This window comes from Prionailurus viverrinus, chromosome B1 (genome assembly GCF_022837055.1).
Source record: "Prionailurus viverrinus isolate Anna chromosome B1, UM_Priviv_1.0, whole genome shotgun sequence".
Taxonomy (NCBI): Eukaryota; Metazoa; Chordata; class Mammalia; order Carnivora; family Felidae; genus Prionailurus; species Prionailurus viverrinus.
This window is the reverse complement of record NC_062564.1, coordinates 81,128,827-81,152,417: the sequence shown is the minus strand read 5'-3', so window position 1 is coordinate 81,152,417 and position 23,591 is coordinate 81,128,827. Positions and strand designations below refer to the sequence as shown.

General features: G+C 39.0%; 1 protein-coding gene across 7 annotated transcripts in view; it reads right to left on the bottom strand.

Moving 5' to 3' along the window:
* SLC10A7 (solute carrier family 10 member 7) overlaps positions 1-23,591 on the bottom strand; it is a 254,880-nt gene that overhangs the window by 66,905 nt on the left and 164,384 nt on the right. For 4 of the 7 annotated variants that reach the window (XM_047855992.1, XM_047855993.1, XM_047855994.1 and 1 more), the window contains one exon: positions 3,065-3,100. In XM_047855992.1, coding sequence (XP_047711948.1) covers positions 3,065-3,100 — 36 coding nt within the window. Of the gene's footprint in view, positions 1-790; positions 865-3,064; positions 3,101-23,591 lie in introns of those variants that run through there. The other 3 variants (XM_047855997.1, XM_047855998.1, XM_047855995.1) reach the window with 3 other exon arrangements.

The window sequence follows — 23,591 nt, the reverse complement described above, 5'->3', positions numbered from 1 at the left end:
TTTTAATTTGGGGAGTAGGTCACAAAGACAGGAGCTATTGGTAAGAGAAAACATTTGAAAATAGGAGTATGGAAGGATGCCATTACTGGCAGTAACAAAGTCAAGGGTGTGACTATAGGGGTGATTGGCTGAGATGAAGTGGAAGGCAATCTTACTGGAGAAGAGGTCAAGAATTTAGAGGCCAGAGTATTAGGAGGGATCAATTACGTGAATATTGAAAAGCACCAGGAATTAATCCAAGTGTACTATTAAAAAGAAGACAAGGGAAGGTACTAATATTTTTTTGGACTCCTAGAGAGTGACCTGGGGTTCTACTGATAATTACAGCAAGGAGTGGTAGCAAGCAGTATAGGCATATTGGCCTAACCTTCAAAGGAATGAGAATATTTTGTGGAGAAGGCATGGGAAATGATCTGGAATTGGTAACGAGGTGCAAGAAAGACACCTTACCCCATTTCAAGGCTCAGTGATATGAAAGGCACCTGCAGCAGAAACATGAGTCAGAGAACAGGTTTCAGTTGGAGCAAGATGGTGAGGTGGAACATTCTAAGAGCTCAAGAATACAGAGAACTGAGATTTCATCAGTAAAAAGTGACGCAATTCACTTTGCAAGGGCTGTATTTGTTTCCTCAGCTTCTCTAACAAAATATCACAAACCGGATGGCTTAAAACAACAGAGATTTATTGTTTCACAGTTCTGGAAGCAAGAGCATGCTCCCTCTGAAATCTACAGGGGAGAATCCCTCTTGTCTCTTCCAGCTGTGACATCTTCCAGCAGTCCTTGCTGTTCGTTGGCTTGTATGTGCATCACTCTAACCTCTGTCTCATCATGACGTGGTGTTCCCCCTCTGTTGGACTCTGCTTCTTGTAAAGACACCAATATTGGATTAAGGGTCCACCCTGTGCCAGTATGACCTCATCTCAAATAATTATACCTGCAATGACCCTATTTTCAAACAAAGTCATGTTCTGAGGTCCTAGGGGTTAGAACTTCAACCTCCCATCATGGGAGGACATGATTCAGCCCATAAGAGGGGTGCTAATAAAAAACACTACATCTTTTATGGAATGTGTTCCAATTTAAGTTGCTCAGGTTTTTGTCCTACTCAGTAAATGAAGCCTGGCAATTCAAGTGTTTAAGCAATGACTTTGGTTTGTAAAATGCATGACAACCTACACAGACAAAAAATGTTATATACTGTTCATGTGATTTAAGGTCATATAACATAGACGTGTCTATTGATGTTGTGTGATGATGTCATAGAACCTGTTGGGACAGCTTAGTTAGCTAGCTCAGAAGGGAAGAATTAAACTTTGAAGTTGAGGGTCTTGGAGTCTCTTTAACTATTCTTGTAGCTCTATCATGTTTAAAATGTTGAACCAACCAAAGCTCACAAGCCTATGGGTCTAAGAGTAGGGGAAAGCTTGCAACAGTGTGATGTCATAATGTTAACGAGCTGAGAACATTTCTCGTTATGGCTGGAAATGGGCAGAAGAAGGAGAAAAACACTCATCTGGTTCTGTAGTCATGAGCCGAAACAAAGTCCCAGAGATTCCAGACCCTGAGATACCCAAAAGTGCTATCCTCGGTCTCAGCCCCACAGTTGTGGCTGTGACTTCTTCCCAGCTCATCTTAAAAGCATCACATGAGTAAGGGATGCTACTCTTCTGCAATGGAGAAAACCTGGACTACAAAGCCATTTACTGTGCATTGGATTAGATGCTCAGCTTTCTACTTGTCCTCCGACCCCACTGCAGGTGGTCGTCTCAGGCTGGCCTGCATCCTGTGCCTGTTGAGGGCTGCTCCTCCCAAATCGTGATCCAAGGTCTTAGAAAGAACACTGAGGGGTGATCCTAATTCCTCACATCTAGTGAGCAGGTAGGCACATACCCAGTTTTCTCTTCGGAATGAATGCAAAGCAATATTCACTTCGATATTAATGTGACTCACTGCAAATTCTGAATTGATGAAATCCAAATTAATGAGGTTTGTTATGCTGAGGGAAGTGATCTGATGATTTGACTCTTTTTAACCTTGTCAGCGTGGAGCTAGCATTTCAGAAGGGATGGGGGAAACGAGGTTTATTACTTGAAGGTAATGTCTTTCATGAAAGATGCAGTATCCAACTGTTTAGTAGGGCATCTCTTCCTCTCCACTTCCTGCACAGCTTGTAAGAAATGAAGTCCCTCACACTATTACTCTAATTGAATTCCAACTTGGGTAATTACACTATAATTAAATAAATTTTCCCCATAGTTTTAATTCACTGACAAATAGTGCTAGTCAAACAGCTACATTTCACTCCCAGAAATGATCCCCAACTCCATTTCAGTGATGAGTGGAGTGATTTATATTTGGGAAATGTGTGTATGAAAAATGCACAGTTCATAAAATATTGTAGGTATCATTCATGATTACATATGCTTTTCTCAGCATGAGATAACATTAATTTCTATTATAATCTTTCATCTAATTTCTCATATGCATAGTGCCAAAAGAAATGACAGTTAATTAGCATTTCTTATTTTCAGAGCAATTTTTGTTTAGTTAATCAGTAGCTTGTATTTTTTTATTTCTGGAGCACATTTCATTATCCCTGGCAGACAGACGAGGTAGGTATTATTGTTTCCCATTCTACAGATGAAACAACTGAGGCAGTATTCCCCAAAGTAAGGAAGCCGGTTGCTACAAGCCATGGAACCTAAGCTTCCTCTGGTCCCCTGGTTCTATCAAACATTGGGTCACCAGCAATCACTTTAGTTTTAGCAGTAAGAAAATAAAGAGCACATATATATTTGTGCCCTGCATCACAGGTCATTAATTTGTAATAATTAATGATTCAGCCAGGAGTCAGAGGCGTAATCAGTGGATCATGAGAACACAGAGATTCTTTGTGTCTACCTGTTATTATTTGGTACAGTTCAACTGGAGGAACAGTTCAAAACGTGAGGCAAAGTGGTGCAAAAGTGTTCAAATTTCAATTTTTTTTCCCTAATGGTCTCTCTTAATGGGTTGTAGGTGGCTTTTAATAAAAGATATTAAAGACAACATCAAAATACTCACAAAAAGCAGCAGAAGCAGGGGTGTTACAACGATGCCCTGAAAGAAATGAAAGAGATGATGATCATTTATCAGCCTGGAAAGCAGGACACTTTCTTTGCCATTTTAAACTCTGATGCATGGAAATGTTGATCCTTCTCACTTCCGTTTAATAAAATTGAGGTGATAAAGATGAGGGAGCCCCAGTCTTGGCTCTCCCTACCACAATGCCTTAGCATCTCTATTATAATTACTCATATTTGGCATCACTAAAAGTACCAGCGCCAATCTTCCTTAAACTCGTCTGCCCCTTTTAAGACTGAAGTTGCCTTCCATGTTATATATGGATCACTCGGGTGAAGCTGGCAAGCCTTCTCACTCCAAGGCTTTCAACTCTAACTTGGATAAAGTGCCCCCTTTCAAGAGAAGACAGGTGGTTCAGTCCCAGTTGGGGTCCTCTCCTGAGCAAAGACCACGTCAGTTGTGATGAATGAGATGTCGTGATTTTGTAATGTGAACCAATCTCCCCTAGGAAATGAGCTGGGATCTCAAAACTCATTTCACTTGATTAGACTCCATGTCTCCATGGTGGAAGGCAAGTCTTTCATCTAATTCAGCCACACAGGACCACCTCAGTCCCTCTGCCTCCCCTAGGCAGAAAGGAGCAAAAGATTTGTTTTCTGCAGTGACAGGAAACAGTTTGAGGCTGTTGTCAATGAGGCAGGATACAAGCTTTTAGGTTTCTTGAAGGTAAATCTTTAAAACTAGGTGTTTGAGTTGGGAGTTAACATGACAGGTTTCAGTTTTAGAGCAGCAGATGATTATTCGCACCTCTTAGTTCTTCCTTTATCTCTCAGCACTTCATTATGATTTATACAAGAAAAAGCATTTCATATTTTTATTAATGAATTCTACTTGGAACTTTAGTATTCCAAAGAACCTGTGTGTGTGTGTGTGTGTGTGTGTGTGTGTGTGTGTGTGTGTGTATTGTGTGTATTGTGTGTATTGTGTGTATTGTGTGTGTGTGAGAAAGAGACAGACAGAGACTATACTGTGGCCAGGATCTAGGTCTGGGACCATTTCATTACGTCTGGAAAAAAAGTCCTTGTGGTATTTATATGAAATCCTTTCATCATTATAGTAACTAAATTCTTTTGGATGTGGCCCAGGAGAGACTGGCTTACCTTATATGAATATTGCTACTATGACTTTCTTAGCCATATACCACATGTGAAGATTCACCCATGAGCTTGTTTTATTGTTAAATAATAGAATAAATGCCTCTTTATTGAGCAAACGTTTGCAGTTGGCAATAAGGAATACATTTTAAGTATCATATTTTTAATCTGTTTGCTAAAATATGTGTTGGGGCTTATCAACTCCATTGGTGTCTATGAAACAGGCTCTCATCAGCACGTTTAGGAGAGCTAAGTGTGGAAAATAGCAAAGGAATTTTGAAGAGCTACTGTCCTTCAATGATATGGAATGTACTCAGACTTTAGGAGGAACTACAGACTTTACTAGGCCACGTGGAAATGAAAGTATCTGGCTGTTTCAGTCTACGGGGGAGCCATTTGATTTTAAGTCAATTCGTTTAAACATTTATTGAATGTCCACTTATATGCCAGCACTGTTCCATTAATTAGAAGAATTAGAGGGGACTGATCTGGCAGAAAGGAAAATAAGGATATTCCAGAAAGAAGGAAGGGAATTCGCAAAGCTGTAAAAAAGTTGAGCAGGTTGGTAAGAAAAGTATGAAGTGGGTGTTTCAGAGACCAGGTCACCAAAGACTTTGTGGCCAGAAGAGGGAGTTCAGAGTTGATCCCATCATCAATGGCAAACTACTGACGAATGTCAAGCAAAGGTACAATGAGGTGGTAAATAATTTAGCATGTGGAGAATAAACTGGACTTAGCTTATAAGCTAACCAGTTTTACCTTTGTTAGGTATCAATTCACTCACATCCAGAAAAAAGAAAATAAAAATATTAATGTTAATTATGAAACACCAATAACACTAATAACACTTCTAAGAAACAAGGTATGGTATCTATGACAGGATAAGAATTTTCAACTAGGAGGAAGGCTGAGCACTGTCACCTCTCTGAGGACAACTGTCTCATATGGAGGAGGTGGAGCCACAAGGGTGTCGTATAGTACATGGGGACCCACGTTCTTCCTGGTGACCACTTAATTTCCCACAGTAGAATAGTAACAGTAGGAGTAACAATACAGGACTATCAATAGTATTTTGCTTTCAGCACTTTCACGCAACACATTTTTTTTATTTTTTATTTTAAAAAATGTTTTTAGTGTTTATTTTATTTTTGATAGTGAGAGAGACAGAGTATGAGCAGGGGAGGGGCAGAGAGAGAGGGAGACGCAGAATCCAAAGCAGGCTCCAGGCTGCGAACTCCGAGCTGTCAGCACAGAGCCCTACGCGGGCATGAACCCACAGGCCATGAGATCATGACCTGAGCCGAAGTCGGACGCTTAACCGACTGGGCCACCCAGGCTCCCCTTATCAAGCACATTTTAAAATCTGACCTTCCCTGGTGCACCTGGGTGGCTCAGCTGGTTAAGTGTCAGACTTCAGCTCTGGTCATGATCTGGCGGTCTGTGGGTTAAAGCCCCCCATTGTGCTCTGTGCTGAAAGCTCAGAGTCTGGAGCCTGCTTTGGATTCTGCATCTCCCTCTCTCTCTCTGCCCATCTCCTGCTCACGCTCTGTCTCTCTCTCTCCCCAAAATAAATAAGAAATGTTAATAAAAAAAAAAATTAAAACCTGACCCTTCCCTATTGAAGGAGGTAGGGTACATAATAGTCCCGTTTCATAGATGAGGAGACTGGGGTTCAGAAAAGTCAAGCAAATGGCCTGAAATCACACTGCAAATAAATAGCAAAAGGCAAAGCCTGGATTTGAGCCTGCTTTGCCCAATTCCAAATCCAGAACTGATTCCACTACACCACTGGTCCTCAGTGGCAGGTTTCAGCAGCCAGTATGTTTTTCCACAGAGTTCTGTTTAGGACATATATGGAGTGATTAGTTGCAGTATGATCTTGGTCTCAAGGTGATAAGCAATTCTTAAAGATGACTTTATTGTGGAAGGCAGTGAACTATTATCTGCAGATTTTCCTGCCTTAATATTTCAGCTGTATAGTTACCAACACACAAAAGTTTCTTTGCAGTTCTTCCAAAGACTTAAGCTGTTTGTTCCTAAAATATTAAAAATTTCCTAGCAAACAGGATGTATTTTCTAATTCTGGATTCAAGATTCCTTGTTACTTTCTCAAAAATGTTGTTCAATTTCATTAACTAAGACTGAATCGTTAGTGCTGAAATCTGTTTTTCAACTGTATCAGGAAATGAATCAGTCACAATGCCGCTAATCCCAGTAAGCGCACCGTAAGTTTTAGTGAAGTCACTATAATAATTATCAAACTACTAATAGCCACCATCTACAGAGCACTGATCTACATCAATGAGGACTTCATGAATGTTATCTTCTGGAACCTTCACAACAAGCCTGGGAGATAAGCACCATTATTATCCCCCTCTACTATGGAAGGAAACTAAGTCTCAGAGATACTGAGTGAAGTATGAAGAGGCAGTGCCAGGAATTCAATCTCCATCTCCCTGGTTCCACAGCCTGTGAGCCTGACTGGTGTAAATAAAACCTTTGCAGTTTTACCCTATTTCCTCAGGGTTATACTTTAAGAGTAAACCGGAGAGGAGCTTCAAACTCAGTATGTCTTTTTGATGACATGAAACAAATTGAGAAAGAAGCCTTTGTGTGACACGGTTGATACATTTTTTCAAAGTCAGGTTTTTTACAAATATCAGTGGTAAAAAGGGTGAACTGAAAATGTAAACCGTAACAGCAACACTCATTGGAAGATGGAAAGTCAAATAAACACGTTATTTTCTCTTGGGTATGCAGAAGGCTCAATTTGATGGTCTCTTTTCTCTTTTCCAAGTAAATCCTATGCAAATGGATAAAACCAAAGAGGTGGTGGAGGAGCACTTCTAGCAGAAGATGTTACTCCCTCTGCTTGCAGATTCAAGGTCAAGACATAGTTTTAGCATCCTTGCAATTGGGAGGGAGTGTTAAGCTTTCTGATTGCAACACCTGAAGAAGTCAAGTCACAAAGTGACTGGCTTTGATTGTCTCTTTAAAAAAAACCTTCAGAAAATCCATTTACACCTCTGATGTGACTCACTGGGTGAATATATTTCAATGGCTTTAGTGGAAAGGAAAAAAAAGTGTCAAATCTCAGACACTAAGATTTAGTCACATTAAATTATAAACCAAAAACAAAACCCAAATACAACAAAAATAACTGTAAATGCACCTTGCTCTCAGTTGTAGTACTAGCTAAAAAGGCAAAACTTAAGTGAATTATCATTTTTTAAACATAGAAAACGTTATCAAAAGGTTTTACTGCAACAACTATTATGATTGCACAGAAACAAAAACTGACATGGTAGGTTTCTGTCTCCAGGATATTGAATGTTAAGTCTTGGAAAAGGTGCTTTTTATTTTTTAATTAAAAGGCAATAAATAACTGAATGTTTACAGAATGACAGAAACTCAGTTTTGCAAGGGATCTTAGACCTACCCTGGTCCAGTCCTCATCTGAAGTGTGACCCCCTCGGTCTCCCTCACTGGCTCACCAGTGAGGTGAGGCCATGATGGCTGTGCTTTTGCCAGAGGACCCACAGAGAGGCAATGTTCTTGTTCTGAAGACACACATTGACCTGGATGAAGCTTTTTCATAGCAGGGAAGCTCTTTCTTATAATTGATCCCACACCACCTCCCCTGTCTCCCTGTCTTCCTCTTGGAGCAACTTAAGACACATCTCACCCCTCCTGCCTTGTGATGATCTTTGAACTGCTGCTTTGGAGTGATATCAATAAAATCTCTGCACTCTTCAACTACTTCCTCAAACCTGTATTTTCAGAATAATACTGAAGGGAGCATTGGGGTCCCCACACTAAGTTTCTTCAGGCTAAAAGTCCTTAGCCACACCTCCACCCCAACAGTGTTCCTCAGAGGGTAGGGTTTTGGGGCTTCTTAGACATAATCTCATTCAGGTAAATATAAGAGTCCACAGCATTCGCTTAATGAAAATTGACCAAAACTTGGAAATGTCATCCTGGTGCATTGTCTCACAGGCCAATCCAAGGATTATTCAATTACCTAGAGAGACATACCTTTGTTTGGTTTTTGTTTATTACTGATTAGAGCTCAGAAATTACATGCTAACTTATAAAGTGTTGTCCAGTAGATTTAGAAATAATTTCCGTCTAGTAGAAAAAACAACCACCACAAAGGTTATGGTCTTATTAACCTATAGGTACTAGCCAGTTTTGTACTTAACATACCAAACTTATTTCGGTATTCTTTTCTGATGGATTATATAATCCCCACTTCTATAATCTTTTAGAAATCAACTTTATTATCCTGCTGGCTCCCTTATTACTCAGTTAAATAAATGTTTGACATGTGCTCATTCTATATGTTTTCAACTTTTAAAAATTCTACTTTGACAGCTCCTTTACTCTAAACCTTGAATTTAGGTTAATGCAAAGATCACCTTTTATTTTTTAAAGGATTAATGCCAACTAAAACTCCCAGGTTGTCTTCACATTTTGTCCTATGGTCAGTACATAGTGATATCTTAAAAAGTTATGGAGAAACTTATCCTTTAAGAATGAAATTATATTGGTGGCTAAGTTAGTTAAACGTCTAACTTCAGCTCAGGTCATGATCTCACGGTTCGTGGGTTCGAGCCCCGCATCAAGCTCCACGCTGGTGGTGCAGAGCCTGCTTGGGATTCTTGCTCTCTGGTCTCTCTCTGCCCTTCCCCTGCTCATGCTTTCTCTCTCTCTCTCAAAATAAATAAATAAACTTTTTAAAAAAGAATGAAATTATGTTGAGCCAATATGGAATGAGTTAGACTGGCCAATACATCCTAAGCAATACATTATAAAGTGGTGGTGGGAATTTTAGAGACATCCAAATTTAAACAAAATGGTCAAGATACATGGTCTCCAGAGAATATGACCTGAGAAACATGAATGTCAGAGTAAATAACTATAAACTTCATAAACTAAAGAAAAAGGCATTAGAAGCCTAGCTGGAAAGAAAGTTGTGGTTGATTGGTGGGTAAGAGCCTCTTTCCTCTCCTCTGCCTGCATGTTCCTCTTTAAAACTGGACCTTCATAGAATAAATGCCTCAACATCCCTCAATTAAGCATTTCTCAGTATATTTATCACTCGGCCAGGGAAAGAAGGTATCCTAGCAGCTGACATGAGCATTCTGGTCTGTTCACTAGGCACCTGCCTAGTAAAGGCACCTGCATCAGACTATTTGAGCTGGAAAACACCAGTCACTAAAAACATTCAGTTAATTCTCTCTAATCTGAGTCTATGTTTGCCAAGAAAATGTTGAATCATAATTTTGTTTTTCAAGTAGCATTTTTGATAGGAACAGAGCACAGTGGCTAGTTGACCCTAGGCTCCTAAAATGCACCCATATTGAGGTGCGCTAAACACAGTGAGTTTCTGGACCTGAAAAGCTATGGATCTATTTCTGGATTGTGGTGACTCCATTTGAGCAATGTTACCCTATGAGGCCTTGCAGAAATGACAGCTGGCTCTTCTCAATGATGTACACTTAATTAAACAAACATTTACTGAGTGCTAACCATGTATCAAACATCATGGGAGCTGAGGAGAAAAGGAGTCCAAAGTCTCCTAAACACTTAAAAAAAAACTTCAGTCATTTTGAAGCGGACTTTTACAGGAAGCTCTAGAAAATAGTTTCTGTAAACTCCTTGGCTTGTCTTTGAAGGCTATCTTGGAAGACCTTTGTTTTTTTCTAACCTATTTTCTCCTCCTACAACCACTGGTGAGCATTGTTTATGTTACTAACGCACTTCGAATAATTTTTGGTTTTTCAAGCTATGTCTCTGATATGATATGTCCATATTTGATCTTTAATTTCCGCCATGGTCCTTGCCTATACAGAGTTCCCATTATAGAAAGCGGCTCTATCCATCCTTCTGTAACTTCAACACCTCTGTTGAGAGATACCTCTACCATCTTATTCCCAAGAGACTGAGGTTTCTTCAGACCAAAATTAAGGGTCTTATATATATTAAGTGTGGTTAGATTTGGCCTATTATCTTTTGAAATTTTGATCTGTCACTGATAAATTCAGCAAATACCTACTTAGTGACTATGGTGTCAGGCCCCATTAGATGAGGAATAGTGGTGAATGAGACATGCACAACTGATACCCTTGGTGCTTTACAGAAGACAGAAAAGCGATAATGATAAAATGGTGAGTGTTTACAATCACAGCCTCAGCGTGCAATGAGAATGCTTAGCAGGTAGATGAGAGCAGTTCAGATGAGAACTGAAAGCAGAATAGGAGGGAGTCATGCCAAGAAGGCACAGCCCAGGAGAAGGGGCATGGAGAGAGGAAACATAGGGAGGGAGAAGGGGCTGTACAAAGGCTTTGGAGGCAAGAAGAACATCAAGAAACTGGAAGTAAAGGGCAGAGTGTGAGGAATGCCATGTGAGACATAAAGCTAGAAGCCAGATGGAGAAGGAAGGCCTAATAATCCATGGTAAGGAGTCTGGCTTCATTTCCAAGCAAAGGGAAGCCACTGAAAGAATTATGGAGGCATGGTTACAGGGGAAGGGCCTGGGACCAAGGGCTTGATGATATATATCTGTGTTTAGGTAGAAATCACTCTGGGTGTAGTTTAGAGAAGAGTTTAAAAGGCTGAAAAATTAAAAGAAGGGAGACTAATGAGGAGGCTCTTCAGTAACCCAGGCAGGAGTGGATTTAGGCTAAGGTGATGGAAGTTTAGTGATCATGACAGAGATATAACATACTCAAGAAGCAGTTGAAATGTAGATGGTAGGTTAACTAAATATTGAGGGAGAGGTGATGATAAAAATCAAGGAGGGAGGGCCTCTCAGTCTTCTAAATGAAGTGATTTTTTTGGCCCGAAGAGTGGCCACTTACTGTTCCACTCAGTAAAAGTGGAACAATTACTGAGCCACAGTAGAATTGGGATATACAGATTAATTTTTCTTGGGGAACACGATGAATTTGAGGTGTCTACAAGGCCTTCAATTAGAGACACTTTAAGTAGTTGGATATATGGGACAGAAGCTCAGACTGGTGTGGACAGTGGCTACAGATGAGTGATCCCTCACTATATAGTTGGTGGCTTACTATTACAGAGAAGATAAGAAGTTAAGGAATAGAGAATACATATTGAAGCTCAGAGGAGGCCTAGCAGAAAACAGCTGGAATGACTAGTGTGGAAGTTAAGCTGGAGTAGATTGAGCACTAAGAAGGAAGCTCTTCTCTTAGAGAGAGAGAGACAGTTTGGATACTCTTTCAAGAAGTCTGGCTGTAGAGAGGGGGAGAGAGATACATCTATAACCTGAGGGAATATGAGGGAAAGGAAATTTGTTGGTGTTTGTTCTGTGGTTTGTTTGCTTTATTTAAAATTTTTTTTCAACGTTTTTTATTTATTTTTGGGACAGAGAGAGACAGAGTATGAACGGGGGAGGGGCAGAGAGAGAGGGAGACACAGAATCGGAAACAGGCTCCAGGCTCTGAGCCATCAGCCCAGAGCCCGACGCGGGGCTCGAACTCACGGACCGCGAGATCGTGACCTGGCTGAAGTCGGACGCTTAACCGACTGCGCCACCCAGGCGCCCCTGTTTGCTTTATTTTAGAAAGGAGAAGCTTGAGGATTTCCAAAATTCATAAAAAAGAACCCAAGCAGGCAGGAGAGTGGAGCTTTAGAGAATAGAAGGGAATGTATGTATTACCTGAAGGAGGAGGGGGGCAGGGAAAGAGTCCCAGGGCACAGCTGCAGGGTTTAACTTCAGGAAGGAGGTGGGCTGACACCTCTTCATTGTAAAATGGGAGAGAAGGATACATTAGGTACAGATGAAGACAAACCTGTGTGTCCTTGATATTAGAAAGTTGAAAGAACTTCCATTTAAGGGCTTCTATTTTCTGTATTAAGTAGGAGGTGTTTGAAGTGAAGTGTTTTACCAAGCCAAGGGGGAGACAGGTTCAGGCAGGGGAAGTCAGTGACTGGAAACCGGTGCTATGACTAAAGGGAGTGGGTGTCTAAAACAGTGAAGGGGCTAGGATTTCACCATCCCGTGAAGTTAATAAGTTAGCCGGCCATCATTTCGTGGGTGCTGGAAGAAGACACATGACTCCTGGGTCAGAGCCACAGGACTGTATCACTCACAGGATAGCAAGCAGCCTGAGCATCAGTTTCCCTCACCCCCAAGTCAAGTAGGGCTGTGTAAATGGGCCCAGATGGATGCCTGCCCTACAGTGGGTTGCATTACAGAAAAGGAATACTGAGTTTAGGGAATCCAAAGCTTTTAAAATGGACAGAAAGCATGCCTACCTTTTGCTCTAGAGGGGAATACTATCTTTATCTTTCCAAGGCAGTGAGCAAACCTGCCATTTTCTCCAGAGGGAGATGCTATTTCTATCTTTCAAGGCCATTCACTCTAGAAACATCCCTGAAAAGACAGTTGAGAACAAAGGTCCGTCAGTGCCTCCAATCACAAGATGTACAGAAATGTGAGAGACATGTGGAGGACGGTCTTCCAACAGAGGAAATTTTCAGCAGGCCAACCCAGTTCATACTGGTCATCTCAACAGTTGAGCTATCTATCAAGTTCATTATTGCTCCCTTCAAACATCATCATGTATACAGTAAAATGATAATTAGATAATCATTTTTAAGTGACCAGAAAAACTTCTCTAAGATGACATTGATCCTCTAACATTCCTTGGACACTATGATTAAAATAAGTAAGAGTTTAACCAACTGAACTGACTTCCAACTCATAATTCTCTCTCTCTCTCTCTCTCTCTCTCTCTCTCTCTCTCTCTCTCTCTCTTTAAATTGGAAACTTTGCTAAGTTTATGTTTGAAATCTAGATCCTCGCTAGACTGTACTGTGGTCTACGGACCAGCAGCACTGGCCTCAAGTGAAAGCTTGTCAGGAATTGCTGAGCGTCAGAGCCCATCCCAGACCTACCATGTCGTCATCTGCATTTTTAACAAAACTTCCAGGATATTTGTAGACACATTAAAATTCAAAAAGAACTGATTTAGGGTCTACAGCAGGGGTAGGCAAACTTTTCTGTACAGGGCCAGATAACAATTATTTCAGGTTTTGCTGGCCATACAGACTGTTACAATTAGCCAACTGTGCTACTATGGTTTGAAAGCGACCAAAGTTAACAAGTAAATAAATGGGCATGGTCAAATTTGGCCCACGGGCTGTAGTTGAGACCCCTGCTCTAAACTGTTTTTGGGTTAGCAGTTATATTTTATTTTATTTTTAATTTTTTTAAACGTTTATTTATTTTTGAGACAGAGAGAGACAGAGCATGAACGGGGGAGGGTCAGAGAGAGAGGAAGACACAGAATCGGAAGCAGGCTCCAGGCTCCAAGCTGTCAGCACAGAGCCCAACGCGGGGCTCGAACTCACAGACTGGGAGATCGTGACCTGAGCCGAAGTCGGACACTTAACCGACTGAGCCACCCAGACGTCCCAGCAGTTATATTTTAAAAAGAAGTAAGCAAGTGTAACAAGCATTTACTTTTAATTACTTAGTGTCTGGTGAACCCACGCCAGCTTCTAAACATCACAGCATGTTCCTCTGTAACTGCTTATACCACACTACTTAATTGCCCATTCTTTAATTTTTCTCTAGACTGAAAACAAAATTACCAATTAATAGCGTGTAAAATCTACTTTCTTCTCCTTTTTGATATTTGCAGTGACATTTGCACATGCCCAGCTGCTGATTCTACCCCTTTTCTTTATGATTTCTCAAAGACGGCGATTCAGCAATCTCAAATGTTAGTTTTCTCAGGACCCTGTGAAGTAATTTGTCTGAGTCAGAAGATAGAGTCTGCTTATCTTGGGCCTCCTTTCCTTTTGCCAATATTTACTTTACCATTTCTAATCTGAAGACTATTCTCTTTGCCAAAGATGATGGAAGCAAAGGGAAGGGCCAGGCAGAAGGGGGATGAATAAATAGCAGGATGCTGAATCGTAGGCAGAATGTGTGGAGGTAAGGGTCCTAATATCCAGAGCCGTATGAGAAAAGAGATCAACACAAGAGCAGAAAAGGGAAATAACACATACATCGCTAGTTAGAATAGAGTGATAGATGTTAAAAGCTGAAAAACAGTGTTCAAACTCATGATTTTTCTGTTTACTTTTTAGCTGAAAAAGTAAATCCTCTTTTCAGACTATGTAAACTCATAGACTTGTATTAAAACTATGAACTATTGTTTTTTTCTACCTAAATTAGGAGTAATACAGACAATCTGAAATTCAATTAAAGCCTAAACTGAGATGCATGTGGGAATTTTCTGCATTTTTCAAGAATCTTTCATGTAAATGTTTTCAACATTTATAGATTTAACATCCAATAAATACTTTTCCAAGAAGCCTCTTAAAAATGCTTATTTGTAGAGTATAGATCGGACCAAAGAGGTGGCAAAGGAAAGTAAGTCAAAATTTCTCATTTGATGACACAAGCTTTCATAGCTGAGCAGTGATTTGTCAAGGTTCAATCTGGCCTGCAGGCCCCCACCGTGGGCATACAGCTGCCATCTGGTGTGTCGTGCTTTTCTTTTCCCTGGGAATACATGCGGCGGTCTATTAAGGATCAGCAGCAGCACAACCAGCATTATATACGAGAAGCCCAGCTCTCTTCAAATGTCAGGAGGATGGTTCCACATTACCCAATGGTCAGCCAAGTTTCCTGAATCTTATACATAGGAGCTAGTAGTGTTTCTTGTTTAAAAAAAATTTTTTTTTACATTTATTTATTTTTGAGAGACAGAGCACAAGTGGGGGAGGAACAGAGAAAGAATGAGACACAGGATCCAAAGCAGGCTCCAGGCTCTGAGCTGTCAGCACAGAGCCCGACGTGGGGCTCGGACCCACAAACCGTGAGATCATGACCTGAGCGAAATCAGATGCTTCACTGACTAAGCCACCCAGGCGCCCTGTATTTCTTGCTTTAAATCACTGCTTCGGTGACACCAAATATTACCATCATGACAACAGCCAACATTTATTAATGTAAATTATGCACTAGGAGCTGTGCTATGTGCTTCACAAACAACATCTAATTTTAAATCCCAATAAGTAAACTGATTGTCCCAATTTTATAGGTGAGAAATGAGAAACTTATAGATAAGACTATGGCTAAGCTGTAGGAAGTACAAGCAGGCAGAACCCGAGCCAAAGAAATAAGAATAACGGTTGAGAGGTCAAGAGATGGTCCAAGGGGAGGAAAAGTTGTTAGAAAGGAAAAAATAGAGCAAAGGAGGAAGTAGGAAACTTAAAAAGATATTCAGGAAATGGATGGTAGGAAACCAATGTAAAATATGTAATATAGGGGCACCTGGGTGACTCAGTCTGTTAAGTGTCCGACTTTGACTCAGGTCATGATCTCATGGTTCATGAGTTTGAGCCCGGAGCCTGGTTCTGCACTGACAACGCGGAGCCTGCTTTGGATTCTCCGTCTCATTCTCTCTCTCTCTCTCTCTCTCTCTCTCTCTCTCTCTCTCTCTCTCCCCTCCCCTGCTCATGTTCTCTCTCTCTCAAAAATAAATATTACAAAAGAAAAAAATCTATAATACAAATTAAAAATGGGTTCAAAGATTCCAAATACAATCTGCCAGTGGTGTAGGAATATATGAAAAGAATGCTTCAAGGAACTCTCTCAGGCCATGAGAATAGCACTGAATATTTATTACCCATTGACTTAAAAGATTTAATGTGTATCTGCCATTTGGCTCATTGATGCCTTTAATAGAACAGTACACTTGGCATGTATGAGGTACTCAATATATTTTTTGCTGAACAAGTGAATGAATGTGTATCCACAAATGCTTCTTTCAGGGAATAGCATATCCATTTGATAAGAAACACACACTTTCTGAAATGCTTTAGAACTCTTATGTCTGTAATAATAAGAAGACTAGCTGACATTTACTGAATGCCTACTCTGTAGGATTCCAGAACTGTTCTGTGCTCTTCATATGTACTAACTCATTCAATTCTCACCACAAGCCTACGAGAAAGGCACCATTATGATTCCCACTGTACAGAGGAGAAAAGGGAGATATACGGACAGAAGAACTATACAGAATTCCCAAGCAGGAAGTGACAGAATGGGAAGCATTCTGGGAAGCTCCAGAATCCACGGTCCCTCCCAATCATGTGTTTACATGGTGATTAGGAGTTGTTTGAGAAGTTAGAAATTGCAGAGAATTCTTTTTTTAAAAAAATATTTATTCATTTTAGAGACAGAGAGAGAGAAACAGCATGCACAAGCAGGGGGAGGGGCAGAAAGAGGGTGTGGAAGCGGGCTCTGCGCTGACAGCTGCAAGCCCAGTGTGGGGGCTCGGACCCACAAACCACGAGATCATTACCTGAGCTGAAGTCAGATGCTCAACCGACTGAGCCACACAGGTACCCCAGAGATATCAGAGAATTCTAGCTAAAAGGAATCTCCAGAATAATTTGCTATCTCACTTTACAGATTACAAAAGTTGAGGCCCAAGAAGGCTGGCTGTAACTTTCACCTACAGCCTCAGAGTTAGTTGGAAACATTAGGAAGGAGCCAGTAAGTGGCTTGAATTCCCTGCCCATTTCTTCACGCTGCCTCCTATAAGTCAGCTGAATAGAGAAAAACTCACATATAGAAGACCTGAAAACTATCACTCAACACTATATTATTTATCATACGTATCAAGCAAAAAAAGACATAGAAAATAAAATTAGAACAGGTGCTACTTTCCTCCCAAAAAGGCTCATGAATTTTGAGCAAGGCTATGGGAGAACATTTGTGCAAAATTCTGCAAAAGCAGGAAGAGATGTGGGGGTTGGAGGAGAGGGAAAGTATGAGGTCAGTGAGGATAGAGAAAGGAGGCAATGAAAAGTGATCTGTGGAGATTTGGGGAAAGGGCTTTTAATGATTGCCTCTGGATGTTAAAGTAAACATACGGAATAATTATACATTGATTTTCTTTTAAATACGGCATTCAAAAGAACAGTGTAATCAAAACTAGGGTTTAGACTTACAGCTTGACCATAAACAAACGACAAACAAAGAAACAAAAAAAACAGCCTATGTCTACACGTGTGAAATGAATGGGTTTGGCACAGGTCATCCATTCCTTTTGGATGCGTCTAAATGACAGCACACACCGCCGTTAGATCTAGCTGCGACGATCAATACCGAGTGTAATGATGGACACAATGAATGGAGACAGCTGCACTCCACTTGCCTTGTCTCATATATCAATGGTCTGCTTTACTCTGGTTTTTATAATATTCCTTAGCTAAAAGCTGTTCCTACAGCTTAGAAAACTGGCCCTGAACTTTGTGATTCAGAGAGGCATGAGGTGGGAGAGGTGGGGGAACTTACCAAGGGTCCTAATGAAGGTCTGCTCTTCACATGAACATCTTTAGTCCGCAAGCCCTCTCAACCCTACCAAGGCAGAGGCAGTAGGATTCTGATATTCAAGCTGACTTTTAGGAGTCATCGTTCCCAACTCACCCCCCACCATCAACATGTACTTTTAACAGGTTTCTCATAAGTAACATGTTTATTTTTGTATCAGTGGGCAGGAAAGGAAAACATACAATGTGATATTGGGGTCTGAACAAGATGGATCCTAGATCCTGAAACTCTCTAGGCCAGTGCTACCCAAAGCATGGCAGAATTCCTAGAGGGAGAAGGAAAAAACAATGATGAAGTGAGGAAGAACACTCTCTTATCATTTTATTATAGCTGGTAAACAGACGTTGTCGTATTATGATCATGTGCTTTTTCTGGTATAAAAAGTTCAGTAATTAATACACGTAAATTACGTCTACAAAATTGAATTTCATCTCATAACCCAGGAAAATGCAAAGGAGCTAGCTTGAAATTTTTTTAGTGCTTAAACTTTTATACCCCAAATTCCCAGGGTAAATTGCTAAAGAGGGTCCTCATTTTTGGCTACATAATTATGTACAGCTAATTCCTCTTCATGTTTCACCAAAGACTCATTCCTACACAATTACTTCTGGATCAACACTATTGGGTGTTGCCACTAAAGTGTTTTTAAGAAGGAGGGGTGCCCGGCTCAGTCAGTAGAGCATGCAATTCTTGATCTTTGGGGTTGTAAGTTCAAGACCCATGTTGGGTGTAGAGATTGCTTAAAAAAGTAAAATCTTAAAAAAAAAAGAGTTTTTAAGAAGGAATAGCCAATGTTTCTACTCAGAAACGACTGTAAGTATGTTCATATCAGATATTTATTTTTAAATGTCCTCTGCTAACCACTTCTATATCTTTGGAAGTAAAAAGTACCAGAGAGCAAGAAGTGATTATCTGGTAAATTACACCAATGAATTTAAGAGTCTTTAAGAAAATTGAAAATCTATGTCAATATAATTTTTCTAGTTGCCCAGTAGAGGGCAACTTCTACACACTTTGACAGCTATAAAAAAAAAAAAAAAATCTATGCACACCACATCGGTAAGACCCACTGTTATGTTTAAAATAAAACAATACAGTTATGTCTGTGAGTGGATTTTCACTAACAGGTAGCTATAAAATGTCATGAAATTTTAAATATGTAATTAGGAATTGAGTATAATTAACAATGAGTAATTAGCATTTTATTATTAATATAAGTGTTATTGCAGGAACTTTAAAGTGGCAACCATTTAGGTCACTATGATAGAATTATCAGTAACTGAAATATAAAAGGCAAATGGTGAGAGCAGTGTTCTTTAGTAAACATTTATTTATTTATTTATTTAACATTTATTTATTATTGAGAGACAGAGACTCACAGAGCATGAGCAGGGGAGGGGTAGAGAGAGGGGGAGACACAATCTAAAGTAGGCTCCAGGCTCTGAGCTGTCAGCACAGAGCGAGATGCAGGGCTCAAACTCACAAACTGCGAGATCATGACCTGAGCTGAAGTTGGTCGCTTAACCAACTTGAGCCACCCAGGCGCCCCCTTTAGTAAACATTTTCACTGAATTTCATTATGACCGAGTTCCAAATACAGCTAATGTGAATGCATAAAGTCTTATTAAGAACAGACCCAAAAAAGGCCATAACACAAATATCTCAGAGTATAACTGAATGCTTTTGTTATTAAGGATCTTGAAATAATACGTATCAGTTTTCATGTTTTAAATGGCATCAGATAGAAGAATGTAACCATATATATATATATTTACATATATATATATATACATACCATATATATGTATATATACACACCATATATATATATATATATATATATAGAGAGAGAGAGAGAGAGAGAGAGGGAAAGAGAGAGGGAGAGAGTAAATTTCTACTATAATACATCTCCTTAATATAGATTTGGACACAATATGATTTGTTCTTATTCACTCACTCATTCAACACTTATTTACTGAGCATTTATTATGTGCCAGATACTATTCTAGAAGTAAAGGATACAGTGTGACAAATCTGACAACATTCTCTACCTTATTGGAGTTTATACTTCCCATAATTAAAAATAATGTGTCATAAAGCCTTCTGAAAAGATAGATCTAAAACACAGATGCTTACCATGTCTCATACTGCTAGTTTCTTTTTTTATTATTAAAAAAGCCTTTGTTTTTATTACAAAGAAATAATACAAGGAAAAATGAAATGGTTCATAATTTAATACTCAAAGAACTCTTGCTGATAGTAAATAATGTAATACGTGAATGTAATTGGAAAAATTTTAATTGTATAGAAAAATAAATACTGAAAAGTAAAATTTTCTAGTACCTCACTCACCTCCAGAAATGTTAACAGCTTCCTGTGACTCCCTCCAGAAAAGAAAATAATTTACCAGTATTCATCCATCTATCCATCCCTCTACCCACTCATTCATCCATCTATCTTTCTTAAATTGTTCAAATGTATACAGTTTTCTTAAGAGAATCGTAGTCGACACAGTATTTTGCACATAGCTTTATTTTTCTCACTTCACTGCACTTCTTGGAGTGCTTTCCATGAAAGAATATATAAGTGTACCTCATTCTTTTAGTTGACTCATTTTATTTTTTTTAATGTGTTAAGTATTTTATAACATTCCATCTCTAAATACCTCAAATTCTAGTTTGAAAAGAGATTATACAGTTTTGTCTGAAGTTGATAAGAACTGTGGTATGTGGTGTTAATTAGTATAGTTTAATCTATGAAGACTGGGAATTCATGAACTTCAAAAAGAAGCCCGGAAAAATGACCTTTAGTGTATTATAGAGCAGAAAATTAAAAAAATAAAAGGAATCAGCAGCTGTTTTGGATGAAAAAGCTTACCAATAACTCCATGAGATCACATACGATGTAACAATTTTCTAAGGAGTATCTTTGGTTGTGAACTAGAAATATTAGTAAAAATTTTTTACTAGTAAATTTTTATAATACTTCTGTTATAAAATCAACATTTAAAATTTCCACTTAAAGTTTTTAATTGAACATATAAGTATTACTTTCTCTTATTCTATTTTTAATACTGCTTAAACCCCATGTTTACTTCAGTGCCATATTGGATATTAAAATATGATCAGAATTTTTAAATTGACAAAAATATTATGCAAAATAAAATACAGAGCACTAGGTGGTGCTGTGGGACCTTCCAGATAAACCAATGTTGCAAAGTTCACTAGATAAATTAGTTGGGGAGCTGATTCTGTATATTTAAATGTACATTAAATACTGTTTCTAGATAAACCAATGCTATGTAAATAATAAAAATGAACAATGCAAAAAGCAAGTTTTGATAGATGACCTCAGGAAGACATGACCCCTTTTATAACTACATACCTTAACTCCTATGTTAGGCTGTTTAAACATAATTATATAACAAATGTCACTTTTGAGGCATGCTTCTCAATTAATTGATATTTTTCACCTGTCCTAATGATATTTTTTCATAAGTCCAAGAGTAAAAAACCTAACAATTATATATTCTTGTCAAATAATTTTTTATTAAATATCTATTAAAAATAATGTGTCATAAAGCCTTCTGAAAAGATAGATCTAAAACACAGATGCTTACCGTGTCTCATACTGCTAGTTTCTTTTTTTATTATTAAAAAAGGCTTTGTTTTTATTACAAAGAAATAATACAAGGAAAAATGAAATGGTTCATAATTTAATACTCAAAGAACTCTTGCTGACATTAAATAATGTAATACGTGAATGTAATTGGAAAAATTTTAATTGTATAGAAAAATAAATACTGAAAAGTAAAATTTTGTATGTCACAGTACAGTCATTTTCTTGGGCTCTATTTTTCTGTTCTCCCTAGATGTGACTACTTGTAGCAATGTTTGTTCAAATGCTGAAATCAGCCAGACAGAAAAGGCAAATGCATGAATCAGGCCACATGTGAAATGGTAGGGAAACCGTAAAATAATACAAAAAACAAAGAGTGTATGCATTCAAATTCAGATGCCAAACAAAACCAACACACACACACACACACCACTATACAGGTCAAAGAAAGCACATCTGTGGTCTCAGTGTAGCCTGTGAGCCATTCTTTTGTGAGCTATGACCAAGCCCCAACATGTCCCCAACCACTTATCTTTGAGTGACATGTCTTAAAAGAAAACTTAAGAATTTCAGTTCAAATGAAAGGGTGCAAATGATGTTTTAGCCATTTTTCTGGATTTTTTTTTTTTTTTTAATCACATACGTATGTCTCTCCTTAAGGAAAGAAATTCCTGGGGCATCTGGATGGCCCAGTAGGTTAAGCGCCTGACTGTTGGTTTCTGCTCAGATCATAAATTCATGTTACTGAGTTCCAGCCCCGTGCTGACAGCACAGAGCCTGTTTGGGATTCTCTCTCTCTCTCTCTCTCTCTCTCTCTCTCTCTCTCTCTCTGCCCTTCTCCCACCCCCATAAATAAATAAACTCAAAAAGAAATATTTTTAAAGAAAAAAAGGAAGAAATTCCTAATGATTCAGGTGATAAATTGTAGCCATCAAGAGCATCAGTTCTCCTTGCTGAGCTTCTCATTTAAAGAAAAGCATAGATTTAGTGGCCTTTTTCCACCAGTATGGCTCTTCTGCTCCCTACTTTTATGACTGTGAGGGGATGAAAACAAAGTATTTAATACTGAATGGGTAGAAATACATGATCAGCATAAACTAAAGAAGGGAAGAATTTATTTTTACTTAATAGTGATGGTGTAACTTACGTTATAGGTACAAGGTGTGATTGAAAGGAATGAAAATGAGTGGTTCATGGGTGGCTCAGTCATTTAAGCATCCAACTTCAGCTCAGTTCATGATCTCACATGGGTCACAAGTTCGAGCCCCGCATCATGTTCTGTGCTGACAGCTCAGAGCCTGGAGCCTGCTTTAGATTCTGTCTCCCTTTCTCTCTGCCCTTCCCCTGCTCGACTCTGTCTCTCTTCCTCTCAAAAATACGTAAACACTAAAAAAAAAAAAAAAAGGAATGAAAATGAATTTTTGACAAATGCAACAAAACTTGTCTGAAAGAGTATTGTTCTTCAAGGTTGTGTTTGAGAAAAGCCAAACTCATTTTTAAATCATGCATCAATTCCAAACATTTTAGCTGTCTTCAGAAAGGGCCTGTGTGCCACATAAGAATACAAAATCATGTCATTACTGAACTGGAAGAGACCACAGAGATAAACAAGTCTCTTGTTACTCTAGCTATACCTCACAAATCAGTTCTTCTTGAAAGATAAACACAGCGAAGCTGCAGTCTCTAGGCGAGGCTATGTCATAGAAAGCTAAGTGACCTGATGCTTACAGGAAACCATGAGGGAATCACAATTTACTTTGAATGGGGAATAAGCCTTATGCCAGTAACCAAGGCAAAAATATCACATTTCAGGAAATTCAAATGTTGTCTAAACACCCACAAGAGTCTCCACTGAACACTAAAAATCATTTGGAATTTTTTGAGAATTTAATGGGTTCAAACAGATATATCCAAGAAGTGATGAAAAGCAGAAACAGATCGGAGCCACACTGCCTGAATTTTTGCAGTTCACTTTTTAGACTGCCTGAAATGCCATCTTAGAAGAGAGTCTTTACTCTCTTGTATGCATTTCGTTCTTGTATTGAAGGCCTTCTTCAAGGGCAGCAGTTCCTACAGCATGGTCTGGGTACCCAGGGGTCCCTAAGACCACTGTGGGAGGTTGGTGAGATAAAAAAATAAACGACATTTGTGATAATCCTGGGACATTATTTGCCTTTTATAGCCTCATTCTCTCACAATTGTACAGTGTAGTTTTCCAGAGGCTACATGACATGTTATACTGAAAGATTTAATACAGAAACAGATATGAGACTCCGACTGTCTTGTATCAAGCCAGACATTAAAGAGATTTGCAAATGGGAAACAATGAGACTCTTCTTGCTAGTTTTCTTTTTGTTTTGAAAAATACAGG